Source organism: Salvelinus alpinus, chromosome 14, assembly GCF_045679555.1.
Source record: "Salvelinus alpinus chromosome 14, SLU_Salpinus.1, whole genome shotgun sequence".
NCBI classification, from domain to species: domain Eukaryota; kingdom Metazoa; phylum Chordata; class Actinopteri; order Salmoniformes; family Salmonidae; genus Salvelinus; species Salvelinus alpinus.
The window spans coordinates 45,141,036-45,157,236 of NC_092099.1; the positions used below are offsets into that span (position 1 = coordinate 45,141,036).

Sequence of the window (16,201 nt, forward strand, 5' to 3'; positions counted from 1 at the left end):
CTATCAGTAAGGCTGAAGGACAGGCTAGCTGGGCACAGCAACATCCAATCCCGTATTACATTACATCATGCTTTCTTTAATTATTTGTTTATCCAACCGTTTGCTCGTTTCTGTGCTCACGTGTGTGTGTGTGTGTGTGTGTGTGTGTGTGTGTGTGTGTGTGTGTGTGTGTGTGTGTGTGTGTGTGTGTGTGTGTGTGTGTGTGTGTGTGTGTGTGTGTGTGTGTGTGTGTGTGTGTGTGTGTGTGTGTGTGTGTGTGTGTGTGTGTGTGTAGAGAGGATCCTGGGAGGGGAGTGTCTGTCAGTAACTCAGGGATAAATAGAGAGGCAGAGCTCAGAGTTTGTCAGAAGGCGGACCTGACAGGGTCACACACAGGACCAAGCAGGAGCAGGACCTCAGCATTTTTACCTTTTATTACAAATGGAGAAAAAGGAAGATGTTCATTACTGTTTTCAAGACTGAAACTCTTCTTGCAGAAAGGCTTTGCTATCGACATCTATCTACATAACACTGTACATCTTCTTCTCATTGATTTCAGCGGTTACAGTATTTTTGAACGTACTGGTGATCATCTCCATCTCTCACTTCAAGCAGCTCCACACTCCAACCAACCTGCTCATCCTCTCTCTGGCTGTGTCAGATCTCCTGGTGGGACTGATTGTGATACCAGTAATGAGTATAGCAATAATGGAATCATGCTGGGGTTTTGGGGAATATTTCTGTGCGTTTCATTTCTACCTTACTTTTTTATGTACTTCTTTATCTCTGGGTAATTTGGTCTTGATATCTATTGACCGCTATGTTGCTGTGTGTGATCCCTTATTGTACCACTCTAAAATAACAATAACAGGAACTATCTGTTGTATATCCATTACCTGGTGTTGTTGTATCATATACGATGCTGTTGTAATAAAAAACTTTGTAAATGTACATGTACCCAGTAGGTGTTTGACAGAATGTGTTATTGTTGAAGGAATAACATGGGTTAATATCATTGACTTTGTAATTACAACGGTTGTCCCTTGCTCTATTATTATAACACTTTATATGAACATCTTTGTGGTGGCCAGATCACAGGCCAGAAAGGTATTTTCTAAAGAGGCTGCCAGTGTGTCTGGTGTTAAAACTGTACAGGCTAATAAGTCTGAGAGAAAAGCAGCAAAAACTCTAGCTATTGTTGTTTTCACCTATTTCATTTGTTGGATTCCATCTCTATTTATTTACTTTTTTTCTTCAGTTTTAGGTGATCATTTAATATCATATTTCACCAGTTATTTGGCACTTGTTAATTCCTTAATTAATCCAATAATTTATGCTTTCTTTTATCCATGGTTCAAAGTGACAGCTAAACTTATTTTAACTTTGAAGATAAGACGTTTATAGTTCCTATAATATGATTCACTAGCTCGGCAAACATAGGTTTGATATAGTTTTGTTCTACAATTGTTGTAATTATTTCATGTAACAATACACCGACATGACTTATCTCAGTGTTGTCATCATAGATACATGTGGTGTTGATACAGAATGATTTGTCTGGATTGGATTGGAACGACTTGGAAAAGGCATAAGAAGGCAGAAACTTGTTTTATAAAAGACATTGTAGTCCTTGTGGATTGTGTACTCCAAATACCTAAGTCTGTCGTTGTTCCGTTGTACTTATTGATAAATCCTAAGTAAGTATTCTCATAGTACATTTTGAGGACGTCATGAGTCATTCTATTTGTTGTTTAACATCTCCCTCTAGTGGCTCAATTGTGACACAACGTCTTCATCAAGTGTATTAAAGTTGAAATGTACAATACTGCATGATATCAGATAACGTCCAGGTCTAAATAACTTCTGTATTGTGTAAGTAGTTGATGGTAAAATGTAAGAATATGTAATTATGGGTAACACTTTATAATAACATTCAGTAATAAACCATTTGTAAGGCATTTCCAGTTTGCTCACCATTTAATATTTAGGCCACATTTGCAAAATGTTACTCAGCTAGGTATTCTCACATTTATGAATAACTACTACAGTATATACATGAATTATTCAACACAACAGAGCAGGAGACCACAGCAGACACTTCAACCTCAACATAGTGGGTATGAACACTACTAGTACTCTCACTACATCACTGCTGCCAGGTCAGGGGTCACACCAGAGCAGCTCTCTCAGATACTGTTTACTCTGAAGGATTATAGAGATTGGGTAACACACTAAATAATTTATAATGGATTAGTAAATAGTTTTCATCATTTATTTATAATTACTCCCATATTTATTTTTGTAAGCTAGTTTTTCACACATTTATAAACAACTTTTATAGTCTGTAATAATGATTCAGGAGATCATTCATCAGATGTTTAATACATTTTCTTATAAACCATTTACTGATTATTAGTAAAGTAGTTTTGCAGTCCCTCATCTAAAGTGAGGACTATTCATACTTTATAAATACTTTATAAATGTTTGGAACAGTGACCAGTGTAATATATGTTTTCGCTGTAAACCCTATTGTAAACAATAAAAAAATCAACGGAGCAAAGTACAGAGAGAGGCTTGATGAAAACCTGCTCCAGAGCTCTCAGGAACTCAGACGGGGTCAAAGGTTCACCTTCCAACAGAATAACGACCCTAAGCACACAGCCAATACAATGCAGGAGTTGCTTCTGGACAAGTCTCTGAACATGTTTGAACGGCCCAGCCAGAGCCCGGTCTAGAACCTGATCAAACGTCTGTGGAGAGACCTGAAAAAAGCTGTGCAGCGACGCTCCCCATTCTACCAGAGAGAGCTTGAGAGGATCTGCAGAGAAGAATGGGAGAAATTCCGCAAACACAGGTGTGCCAAGCTTGTAGCATCATACCCTGTAATCGCTGGTAAAGATGCTTCAACAAGGTACTGAGTACAGGGTCTGAATACTTAGGGCTCTCCACAGGGTGGTGCGGTCCAACTCATCACCGGGGGCAACCTGCCTGCCCTCCAGGAAACCTACACCACCCAATGTTACAGGATGGCCAAAAAGATCATCAAGGGCATCAACCACCCGAGCCACGGCCTGTTCACCCCGCTATCATCCAGAAGGCGAGATCACTACGGGTGCATCAAAGCTGTGACCGAGAGACCAAAAAACAGCTTCTATCTCAAAGCCATCAGACTGTTAAATACCCATCACAAGGTGACTACCACCATGTTACTCAAACCTGCACCTTAGAGGATGCTGCCCTATGTACATAGACATGGAATCCCTGGTCACTTTAATAATGGAACACTAGTCACTTTTATAATGTTTACATACTGCTTTACTCATCTCATATGTATATACTGTATTTTACTGTATTTTTGTCAATACCACTCAGACATTGCTTGTCAAAATATTTACATATTTCTTAATTCCCTTCTTTTACTTTTAGATTTCTGTGTATTGTTGTGAATTGTTAGATACTACTGCACTGTAAAAACTATTTTACTAAAGCCGCAATAACATCTGCTAAACATGTGTATGTGACCAATAAAATGTGATTTTGATTTGATTTTGTAGTGTGTTAAAGGTAATAACACTTGAAACGTAATGTTCAGTTAAATGATGTATTTGGATATTGGTTCCCTTACCCTGTAAGCAGTTTATGAACTGATCTTAGTCTGGGCCACTCTGACATTGCTCATCCATATATTCTTAAACCCAGTCTTTACTTAGATTTGTGTGTATTAGGTATTTGTTGTGAATTTGTTAGATATTGCTGCACTGTCAGAACAAGATGCACAAGCATTTCGCTACACCCGCAATAACATCTGATAAACACATGTTTGTGACATATTAAATGTGATTTGTTTTCTAAAGAGTGACTGCAATCAACACTTTGGTTTAGGTAGTCAGGGCCAACAAACAAGAATGTTATCATTTTCAGACAAACACATTACTTCCTTCAGCACACTACTACAACAGTGTGACTGTGTTGGAATAAAATACTCAATATATTTCCTTTAACATCCTCTGTGTTGTGTGCTTATTGTTTAACCATTGATATGTTCTAGGTCATTTATAGAACTTAAGAAGCATCAGGTACTGCTGGAATATCCATCTTTTTGTGATAAATTACACTGGTCTCTGTTCAAAACATTTAAAAGTATTTAGAAAGTATGAAAAGTCCTCACTTTAGATTAGGGACTGAAAATGTACTTTACTAATGATTATTAAATGGTTTATAAGGACATGTATTAAACATCTTATGAATGATCTTATAAAACATTATTACATACTATGAAAGTTGTTTAAAAATGTGTGAATAACTAGCTTGCTAAAACAGATGCAGGAGTAATGATAAAGAAGTTATGAATAAACTATATACTTATCCATTATTAATTATTTAGTGTGTTACCCAATCTCTTTATTCATTCACACAAAACAGCTTCTGGGAGAGCTGCTCTGGCGTGACCCCTGACCTGGCAGCAGTGATGTAGTGACAGCAGTGGTAGTGTTCGTACCCAGTATGATGAGGTTGGAGTGTCTACTGCGGTCTCCTGCACTGTTGTGTTGAATAATTAAAACATATAGTAGTTATTTATAAATGTCATAATAGCCAGGTGAGTAACATTTAGTAAATGTGTGCTTAATAATAAAAGGTGAGTAAACTGTAAATGCCTTACAAATGGTTTATTACTGAACATTATAAAGTGGTACACATAATTGCATATTCTTGCATTTTACACTCAACTACTTACACATTACACCATTGAGATAGACTTGGACGTTATCTGATATCATGCTGTATTGAACAGATCAACTTCACTGCACTTGTTAAAACCTCTAACGAGTCACAAACCCGGATCCGGGATCCCCCCCATCAAAAAAGCTGACTAGCATAGCCTAGCATAAAGCCACAGGGATATCATATAATAAAATGTTCATGAAATCACAAGTCCAAGACACCAAATGAAAGATACACATCTTGTGAATCCAGCCATCATTTCTGATTTTTAAAATGTTTTACAGGGAAGACACAATATGTATTTCTATTAGCTAACCACCATAGCAAAAGACACAACTTTTTTTTCTCCACCATTTTCTTCCTGCATAGGTAGCTATCACAAATTCGACCAAATAAAGATATAAATAGTCACTAACCAAGAAACAACTTCATCAGATGACAGTCTGATAACATATTTATTGTATAGCATATGTTTTGTTCGAGAAATTTGCATATTTCAGGTATAAATCATAGTTTTACATTGCAGCCACCATCACAACTCTCACCAAAGCAACTAGAATAACTACAGAGAGCAACGTGAATTACCTAAATACTCATCATAAAACATTTATGAAAAATACACAGCGTACAGCAAATGAAAGACAAAGATCTTGTGAATCCAGCCAATATTTCAGATTCTTTAAGTGTTTTACAGCGAAAACACAATTTAGCATTATATTAGCTTACTACAATAGCCAACCACACAGCAGCATTGATTCATGCACGTTAGCGATAGCGAATAAACCAGCAAAAGATATTACATTTTTCACTAACCTTCTCAAAACTTCATCAGATGACAGTCCTATAACATCATATTACACAATACATATATTGTTTGTTCGAAAATGTGCATATTTAGCGGCACAAATCGTGGTTATACAATGAGAATAGTAGCCAAGCTGCCAACAAAATGTCGGGAGAAATCTTGGGAGAGGCACCTAATCTAATCAATAACTAATCATAAACTTGACTAAAAAATACAGGTTGGACAGCAAATGAAAGATACATTAGTTCTTAACCTGTTTGGGCTGCAGGGGCAGTATTGAGTAGCCAGATAAAAGGTGCCCATTTCAAACGGCCTCGTACTCAATTCTTGCTCTTACAATATGCATATTATTATTACTATTGGATAGAAAACACTCTCTAGTTTCTAAAACCGTTTGAATTATATCTGTGAGTAAAACAGAACTCATTTGGCACAAACTTCCTGACCAGGAAGTGGAAAATCTGAAATCGATGCTCTCTTCTAGGTCCTGCCTATAAATGGGCATGATACGTATTAGTATACATGCACGTCATACACCTTCCCCTGGATGTCAAGAGGCTGTGAGAGAAGAAATGGAGTGTTTATCTTGGTCTGAGTTGGAATAAATCGTCTTGGAATGACGTGTCACCCATTTCCTGTTTTCAGGATAGCGCGAGGTTGGACCTGGAATTGCCTTCTGAAAAGCTTTCGTTATAGGCGACCACTATCTCCGGCTTTGATTTTATTTGATACATGTGACAATGTCATCATAAAGTATGTTTTTTCAATATAGTTTTTTTAGATTTTTGAAATTTATTCGGGACGTTAGGCGTGTTGCGTTGTGTGCCTTTGTTCAGAAAGGAGAGCTTCGCGCCACTTGGCTAGTGCGCTTGCTAATTCAAGAGAGAAAAAGGACGTTCTAAATCCAAACAACGATTGTTCTTGACAAAGGACACCTTGTACAACATTCTGATGGAAGATCAGCAAAAGTAGGACCCATTTTATGATGTTATTTCATATATCTGTCGAACTGTGTACTATTAGTTTTGCGCCTAGGTTTTGGGCACTCGGTCGCCATAACGTAAGCCTTATGTGGTAATGAAGTTATTTTTAGAATTCTAACACGGCGATTGCATTAAGAACTAGTGTATCTATCATTTCCTATACAACATGTATTTTTTAGTTATGTTTACGAATAGCTATTTGGTCAGAATATGTGTGTCAGAAAAAGTGTCAGAAAAAAATCCGGACGTTGTGGGAAAAAGTAGCTACGTTAGCACAATGTATAACCACTGATTTCAGCTCTAAATATGCAAATTTTCGAACAAAACATAAGTGTATGTATAACCTGATGTTATAGGACTGTCATCTGATGAACCTTATCAAGGTTAGTCAAAAATTATATATCTTTTACTGGTTTGTTACGATCGCTAACTTTTGCTGCTGGGAAATGGCTTGTGTTTCTGGCTATTGTGGTAAGCTAATATAACGCTATATTGTGTTTTCGCTGTAAAACACTTAATAAATCAAAAATATTGGCTGGAATCCCAAGATGCCTGTCTTTCATTTGCTGTACACTATGTATTTTTCAGAAATGTTTTATGATGAGTATTTAGGTATTTGGCGTTGGTGTCTGTAATTATTCTGTCTGCTTTCGGTGCAATTTCTGATTGTAGCTGCAATGTAAACTATGATTTATACCTGAAATATGCACATTTTTCGAACAAAACATAGATTTATTGAATAACATGTTATAAGACTGTCATCTGATGAAGTTGTTTGTTGGTTAGTTTGGTTGGTTCTTGGTTAGTTAGGTTGGCTTTGTGCATGCTACCTGTGCTGTGAAAAATGTCTGTCCTTTTTTGTATTTGGTGGTGAGCTAACATAAATATACGTGCTGTTTTCGCTGTAAAACATTTTAAAAATCGGACATGTTGGCTGGATTCACAAGATGTGTACCTTTCATTTGCTGTATTGGACTTGTTAATATGTGAAAGTTAAATATTTCTAAAAAAGATATTTTGAATTTCGCGTCCTGCACTTGAAGTGGCTGTTGTCATATTGTGGGCGGCCTCGGGCTTGCAGCCAGAAGAAGTTAATGCAACCGCTGTGTTAGATTTTTAAAATTAACGTTACTACGACATACAGCGTGCGTTAAAGCGAGACCGCACCGAAATTAATGGCGGAATAGTAGTGTAACATTTTTCAACAGAACAACGAATTAACATCATAAATAGTTCTTACTTTTTGATGAGCTTCCATCAGAATCTTGTGCAAGTTGTCCTTTGTCCAGAATCATCGTTGCTCGGTTGTAGATTGTCGTCTTCAACTTAGGAATTAGCAGCAAACATTAGCTATGTGGCCCAGACGTGTCCAACTCTTCATAACGCAGCACAAAGAAAATTCCTACTGATATACTGATATAAACTGATATAACTCGGTTTAAAATAACTACATTATGATGTTTTTAACACCTATATGGAATAAAATCAGAGCCGGATATATCTAAGGCCTATAACGAGAGCTTTTCAGAATGCCATCCTGAGGTCTGTCTTGCGCCATGACGAACGTTGAAAAGAGTGCACCCCACGTTCCAAGAGCCTTTATACGGCCTCAGATCTACCTAGCTACACCATTCCAATTCTCACTGCTTACTGACATCTAGGGGAAATCGTATGCAGTGCATGTCGACTCATAGATTACATGCAAATTAATAAACTGACCCTGGAACAGAGTGCCCGATTTCAGATTTCTCACTTCCTGACAGAAAGTTAGCTGCAACTTGAGTTCTGTTTTACTCACAGATATAATTCAAACGGTTTTAGAAACTAGAGAGTGTTTTCTATCCAATAGTAATAATAATATACATATTGTACGAGCAAGAATTGAGTACGAGGCAGTTTAATTTGGGAACAAATTTTTACAAAGTGAAAACAGCGCCCCCATATTGACAAGAAGTTAATAATATCCTCTAACGAGTCACCCTCCCGGATCCGGGATCCTCCTCATCAAAAAAGCTGACTAGCATAGCCTAGCCTAACACGACAGGGATATCATATAATATAATTTCATGAAATCACAAGTCCAATACAGCAAATGAAAGACAAACATATTGTGAATCCAGCCATCATTCCCGATTTTTTTAATGTTTTACAGCGAAAACACAATATGTATTTATATTAGCTCACCACAATAGCCAAACACACAACGCCATGTTTTCACCATGTTTCCACCGCATAGGTAGCTTTCACAAAACCCACAAATAGAGATAAAATGAATCACTAACCTTGAACAACTTCATCAGATGACAGTCTTATAACATCATGTTATACAATACATTTATGTTTTTTTTCTCAAAAATGTGCGTATGTGAGGTATAAATCGTAGTTTTACATTGCAGCCACCATCACAAATAGCACCAAAACAGCCAGAATAATTACAGAGAGCAACGTGAAATACCTAAATACTCATCATAAAACATTTATGAAAAATACATGGTGTACAGGAAATGAAAGACAAACATCTTGTGAATCCAGCCAATATTTCAGATTTTTTAAGTGTTTTACAGCGAAAACACAATATAGCATTATATTAGCTTACTACAATAGCCAACCACACAACCGCATTCATTCACCGCAAAGGTAGCGATAGCGAAAAAGCCAGCAAAAGAAATACATTTATTCACTAACCTTGACAAACTTCATCAGATGACAGTCCTATAACATCATATTACACAATACATATATGTTTTGTTCAAAAATGTGCATATTTAGAGGTACAAATCGTGGTTTTACAATGTGAATACGTAGTCAAAATGCACAAAATTGTCCGGAGAAATCTTGGAGAGTCACCTAATCTAATAGGTTTGAGGGGCAGGATTGAGGGGCAGCTCCGGACTGAGGGGCAGCTCAGGACTGAGGAGTAGCTCAGGACTGAGGGGTAGCTCAGGACTGAGGGGTAGCTCAGGACTGAAAGGTAACTCCGGACTGAAGGGCAGCTCCGGACTGAAGAGCAGCTCCAGACTGGCGGACGGCTCTGGCAGCTCCTGACTGGCGGGCGGCTCTGGCAGCTCCTGACTGGCGGGCGGCTCTGGCAGCTCCTGACTGGCGGGCGGCTCAGATGGCGCTGGGCAGGCGGGCGGCTCAGATGGCGCTGGGCAGACGGGCGGCTCAGAGGGCGCTGCGCAGACGGGCGGCTCAGACGGTGCTGGGCAGACGGGCGGCTCAGACGGCGCTGGGCAGACGGGCGGCTCAGACGGCGCTGGGCAGACGGACGGCTCAGACGGCGCTGGGCAGACGGACGACTCTGACCTGCTGAGGCGCACAGTAGGCCTGGTGCGTGGTGCCGGAACTGGTGGTACCGGAGTGGAGACACGCACCACTAGGCGAGTGCGGGGAGCAGGAACAGTGCACACTGGACTCTCAAGGCGCACTATAGGCCTGGTGCGTGGTACCGGTGTAACAGTATAACTTTAGTACGTCCCCTCGCCCCGACCTCGGGCGCGAACCAGGGACCCTCTGCACACATCAACAACGGTCGCCCATGAAGCATCGTTACCCATCGCTCCACAAAGGCCACGGCCCTTGCAGAGCAAGGGGCAACACTACTTCTAGGTTTCAGAGCAAGTGACGTAACTGATTGAAACGCTAGTAGCGCGTACCCGCTAACTATTTCACATCCGTTACACTCACCCCCCTTTCAACCTCCTCCTTTTCCGCAGCAACTAGTGATCCGGGTCAACAGCATCAATGTAACAGTTTAACTTTAGACCGTCCCCTCGCCCCGACACGGGCGCGAACCAGGGACCCTCTGCACACATCAACAACGGTCGCCCATGAAGCATTGTTACCCATCGCTCCACAAAGGCCACGGCCCTTGCAGAGCAAGGGGAAACCCTGCTTCAGGTCTCAGAGCAAGTGACGTAACCGATTGAAATGCTATTAGCGCTTACCCGCTAACTAGCTAGCCATTTCACATCCGTTACACTCACCCCCCTTTCAACCTCCTCCTTTTCCGCAGCAACCAGTAATCCGGGTCAACAGCATCAATGTAACAGTATAACTTTAAACCGTCCCCTCGCCCCGACACGGGCGCGAACCAGGGACCCTCTGCACACATCAACAACGGTCGCCCACGAAGCATCGTTACCCATCGCTCCACAAAGGCCACGGCCCTTGCAGAGCAAAGGGCAACACTACTTCTAGGTTTCAGAGCAAGTGACGTAACTGATTGAAACGCTAGTAGCGCGTACCCGCTAACTAGCTAGCCATTTCACATCCGTTACACCGGCACTGGTGGTACCGGGCGGAGGGCACGCACCTCAGGGCGAGTGCGGGGAGAAGGAACAGTGCGTACAGGGCTCTGGAGACGTACAGGAGGCTTGGTGCGTGGTGTTGGCACTGGTGGTACTGGGCTGGGAACACTCACCACTGGGCGAGTGCGAGGGGCTGCCACAGGAGAGCTGGTGCGTGGGGCTGCCACAGGAGAGCTGGTGCGCTGAGCTGGCACAGGACGTGCAGGGCTAGGGAGGCTCACAGGAGGCCTGGTGCGTGGTGCTGGCACAGTCTTCACCAGACTGCTAGCACGCACCTCAGGACGAGTATGGAGAGCTGACTCAGGTGACATCAAATCCCGCACACGCTCCTTCAAGCGGATGCGGTGCTTTATGCTTTATGCTTTATGCAAATCCCTAATTTCTCTCTCCTCCAATTTCCCCATTAATTCATCCACAGTCTCAGCTTCACTCCCCTTACTCACCTCCAATTCCACCTCGACTGGCTCTGGTTCCATCTTCGGCTCCTCACAGTAAGCACGGGGAGCTGGCTCAAGTCTCCTACTTGACCCAGCTACACTCCCGAGAGCCCCCCCCCCCAAGACATTTTTGGGGTTGCCAGCCGCTCTGCCGTGCCAGCTCCTCATACCGGCGCCTCTCTGCTTTCGCTGCCTCCAGCTCTGCCTTGGGGCGGCGATATTCCCCTGGTTGTGCCCAGGGTCCTCCGCCGTCTAATATTTCCTCCCAATTCCAATAGTCCTGCGATCGCTGCTGCTGCCTTGTATCACGCTGCTTGGTCCTATGTTGGTGGGTGATTCTGTCACGATCGTCGTATGGTGGAAGAGAGGAGGACCAAGGCGCAGCGTGAAATGAATACATCTTCTTTATTAATGAAGACGAAAACGAAACGAAACAAACACTATACAAACTAGACAAAATAATAAACCGACGAACGTGAAGCTATATAAACAAAAGTGCAGACACAGGCAACTTAGACATAGACAATCACCCACAAACTACCTAATGACTATGGTTGCCTAAATATGGCTCCCAATCAGAGACAACGATAGACAGCTGTCTCTAATTGAGAACCAATCTAGGCAACCATAGACATACATACACCTAGACTAAACACTGCCCCATAAACATACAAAAAACCCTAGACAATACAAAACACATACATCCCCCATGTCACACCCTGACCTAACTAAAATAATAAAGAAAACAAAGATAACTATGGCCAGGGCGTGACACACAGGAACAGGAACAATCACCCACAACCCACAATACAAAACAGGCTACCTAAATATGGTTCCCAATCAGAGACAACGACTAACACCTGCCTCTGATTGAGAACCATATCAGGCCAAACACATAGAAACAGACAAACTAGACATACAACATAGAATGCCCACTCATATCACACCCTGACCAAACAAAACATAGAAACATACAAAGCAAACTATGGTCAGGGCGTGACAACATGATTAAATGTTTTAAAATGTCTTTTGACCACAATCCTAGGGGGTTTCTTTGGAACCTTGGTGTTCATGGTTATGGTCCCAATATTATGGTCTGTCCAGCCCACTGGCATTGATCAGGCTTTTAAGCATTGCAATGGTATATTACAGAACATCAGATCGATGCATGTGTCTGAACGATGACCCAACTTAATTGAAGATCTAGTAGTATCATTAACCATTTGTTTCAAACCACAGTTCTTGGTATATCTCATCAATTTTGTTCTATTCGAATTATTGTGATCCTTCCAATTTATATTAAAATCACCCAAGATAAATACATCTATGTTGCTATCTGTGGCGTGGTCAAACCCAGTACATAAGTCATCCAGATAGGACACCTTAGAGCTAGGAGGTCTATACACACATCCTACCAATATGGGTGACTGGTGAGGCAGATGTACTTGAGCCCATAGTGCCTCTATTTGACATACATTAAGGTCATACCTATATTAAGGTCATACCTATATGATTATCCTATATGATTCTGAATGTACAGTGCTACACCCCCACCAGTCCTATTCCTGTCCCTTCTCAGTAGACTATATCCTTGATTCCTGTCCCTTCTCAGTAGACTATATCCTTGATTCCTGTCCCTTCTCAGTAGACTATATCCTTGAATGTTCATTTGCCCATCATTTACAGATGCATCCAAATGCGTTTCGGTCAAAGCCAAAATATGAATATTATTTATGTTGACCAAGTTAAAAACCTAATGTATTTTGTTAGGAAGGCTACATACATTAACCTGAGCAATATGCAGCCCTTTCCTTATCAATTGGAGATCAATAGAGCATGTATTCGTTATAGTTGAAGTTGTGATACACTACAACACATAAACTCACATTTGAACATTCAATTAAAATAGCCAGGGAGTTACTCTAGAGTCCTGATACAATTGCCCGTTGATATAAAGTTTATCCATCACCATATAAAGTTTGGAGACTCGTTGATTCAGGCAACGCTTTTCCTTTATGATGGGACATCGTTTTTTTTTCATTGATCTCGGTGGGGAAGTGATTGTGGGGGTTCCTGGGGTTTGGGGAGAAGACGCCAACAACCTCCCCTGCAGTGTCCTGGAGAGGGTAGGGGAGGTTGTTTACCGGGTGCAGCTTCCTCCCAGGGGGAGAAAGGTGGCACTGCACCGGGACAGGTTAGCCCCATACAGAGGGGCGTCTTCTCCCCAAACCCCAGGAACCCCCACAATTCCCCTCTCTGGCAATGACATTCTCCAGGCACCCACCCCCAGGTGCCGCAGACAAGGCTCCAGACAGCCCTCCCCCCCTGTGTCACCGCATGGTTCCCCAGAGCCACGGACTGTATTACCCGTTCCCGCTTCCTTGTCCCCCATATCCCTGCCTTCATCCCCTGGTTCCCAGAGGGGCACTCTGCGACCATCACGGCCACGCAGGCAAAGGAGGCCTCCGGGTCGCTTCAGAGACTTTGTTTGTTCCCTCGGGGACGAGGGACTTTGTGGTGGGGGGGCTGTGTAGCGACCCGCACAGACAGCTGTGTGTTATGTGTTAGGCTAGTAGGTGGTTGTGTTGTACTGACCAGTACCCAGTGTTCGCGGGGTCCGACATGTCAATCAACCTGCTATCTGCCAATCACGGGAATGCCGGGAATGTTCTGATGCCGGGCATCCTGGCGGTTGGCGGAGTGGCGTGGAGGGGGGTTGGGCAGGGGGATGGAGCATTGGAAGTTAAGACCAGGTTTCGCCTTTGTTCTCTCTCTTACGTCTGGGCTTCACAAGAGAAGGTCACGATTGGCTTGTGGGTTATCTGTCATTTATTTGGCGTGTGCTACGGCCAAACAGTAGCCTGTGTAAAGTTGGTTTAATAAACCGTCAATTCGCAAACTCAAGCCTCTGTCTGGACAATTGTTCATTTATGATCTAGTCAGGTCATTACAATAGTGAACAAACTGTAAATGCCTTACAAATGGTTTAATACTTAACATAATAAAGTGTTACCCTTAATTGCATATTCTTGCATTTTACCCTCAACTACTTACACAATACACCATTGAGATAGACCTGGACGTTATCTGATATCATGCAGTATTGTACATTTCAACTTTACTACACTTGATGAAGACGTTGTGTCACAATTGAGCCACTAGAGGGAGATGTTAAACAACAAATAGAATGACTCATGACGTCCTCAGAATGTACTATTAGAACACTTACATACTATTTATCAATAAGTAACACGGAACAACAACAGCCTTGGGTATTTGGAGTACACAATCCACAATGACTACAATGTATTTTATGAAATAAACTTATTCCTTCTTATGCCTTCTCCAATTCATTCAAATTCAATCCAGACAAATCATTCTGTATCAGCACCACATGTATCAATCATGACAACACTGAGGTAAGTAATGTCAGTGTATTGCTACATGAAATAATTACAACAATTGTAAAACAAAATTATATCAAACCTACGTTTGCCAACCTAGGGAATACAGTTATAGGAACTTCAGAGTTAAAATATGTTTAGCTGTCACTTTGAACCATGGATAAAAGAAAGCATAAATTATTGGATTTATTAAGGAATTAACAAGTGGCAGAAAACGGATGAATACTGATAAATTGTCACTTAAAAAAGACAAAAATAATAATATAAATAGTGTTGGAATCCAACAAATGAAATAGTTGAAAACAACAATAGCTAGAGTTTTTGCTGCTTTTCTCTCAGACTTATTTGCCTGTACAGTTTTAACACCAGACACACTGACAGCCTCTTTAGAAAATACCTTTCTGGCCTGTGATCTGGCCACCACAAAGATTTTCATATAAATAGTTATAATAATAGAGCACGGGACAACCATTGTAAATAGAAGGTCAATTATATTACCCCAGATTGACCCTTCAACAATAAAACATTCTTTCAAACACCTACTGGGTACCTGTACATTTGCAATGTTTTTTATATTAGCAGCACGGTATATGATACAACAACACCAGGTAATGGATATACAACACATAATTCTTGTTATTGTTATTTTAGAGTGGTACAATAAGGGATCACACACAGCAACATAGCGGTCAATAGATATCAAGACCAAATTGCCCAGAGATAAAGAAGTACATAAACAAGCAATGTAGGCATGAAACACACAGAAATATTCCCCAAAACCCCAGCATGGTTCCATTATTGCTACAGTCATTACTGGTATCACAACCAGTCCCACCAGGAGATCTGACACAGCCAGAGAGAGGATGAGCAGGTTGGTTGGAGTGTGGAGCTGCTTGAAGTGAGAGATGGAGATGATCACCAGTACGTTCAAAAATACTGTAACCGCTGAAATCAATGAAAAGAAGATGTACAGTGTTATGTAGGTAGATGTCGATAGCAAAGCCTTTCTGCAAGAAGAGTTTCCGTCTTGAAAACAGTAAAGAACATCTTCCTTTTTCTCCATTTGGTAAAAATGCTGAGGTCTTGGTCCTGTGTGTGACCCTGTCAGGTCCGCCTTCTGACAAACTCTGAGCTCTGCCTCTCTATTTATCCCTGAGTTACTGACAGCCACTCCCCTCCCCAGCATCTCTCTACACACACACACACACACACACACACACGCACGCACGCACGCACGCACGCACGCACGCACGCACGCACGCACGCACGCACGCACGCACGCACGCACGCACGCACACACACACACACACACACACACACACACACACACACACACACACACACACACACACACACACACACACACACACACAAATGAACAAGCGGTTGGATAAACAAATCATTTATGAAAGCATGATGTAATGTATTACAGGATTGGATATTGCTGTGCCCAGCTAGCCTGTCCTTCAGCTTTACTGATAGAGATGAGAGAAAAGGTACATTTTCTCCAATTCAATTCAAATCAAATTTTATTTATCTTAAGCGCCGAACAGTGAAATGC

The 16,201-nt window shown here is 41.5% G+C and overlaps 1 protein-coding gene and 1 pseudogene across 1 annotated transcript; one reads left to right on the top strand and one right to left on the bottom strand.

Annotated features, from left to right (window-relative positions):
• The first annotated feature begins 296 nt into the window (after window positions 1-296).
• Window positions 297-1,383, top strand: LOC139538254 (trace amine-associated receptor 13c-like; annotated as a pseudogene).
• Window positions 1,384-14,749: 13,366 nt separating this feature from the next.
• On the bottom strand, window positions 14,750-15,703 carry LOC139538255 (trace amine-associated receptor 13c-like). Its single transcript, XM_071340104.1, has one exon. It carries the CDS (start codon window positions 15,701-15,703, stop codon window positions 14,750-14,752), a length of 954 nt encoding a protein of 317 aa, XP_071196205.1.
• Window positions 15,704-16,201: the final 498 nt, after the last annotated feature.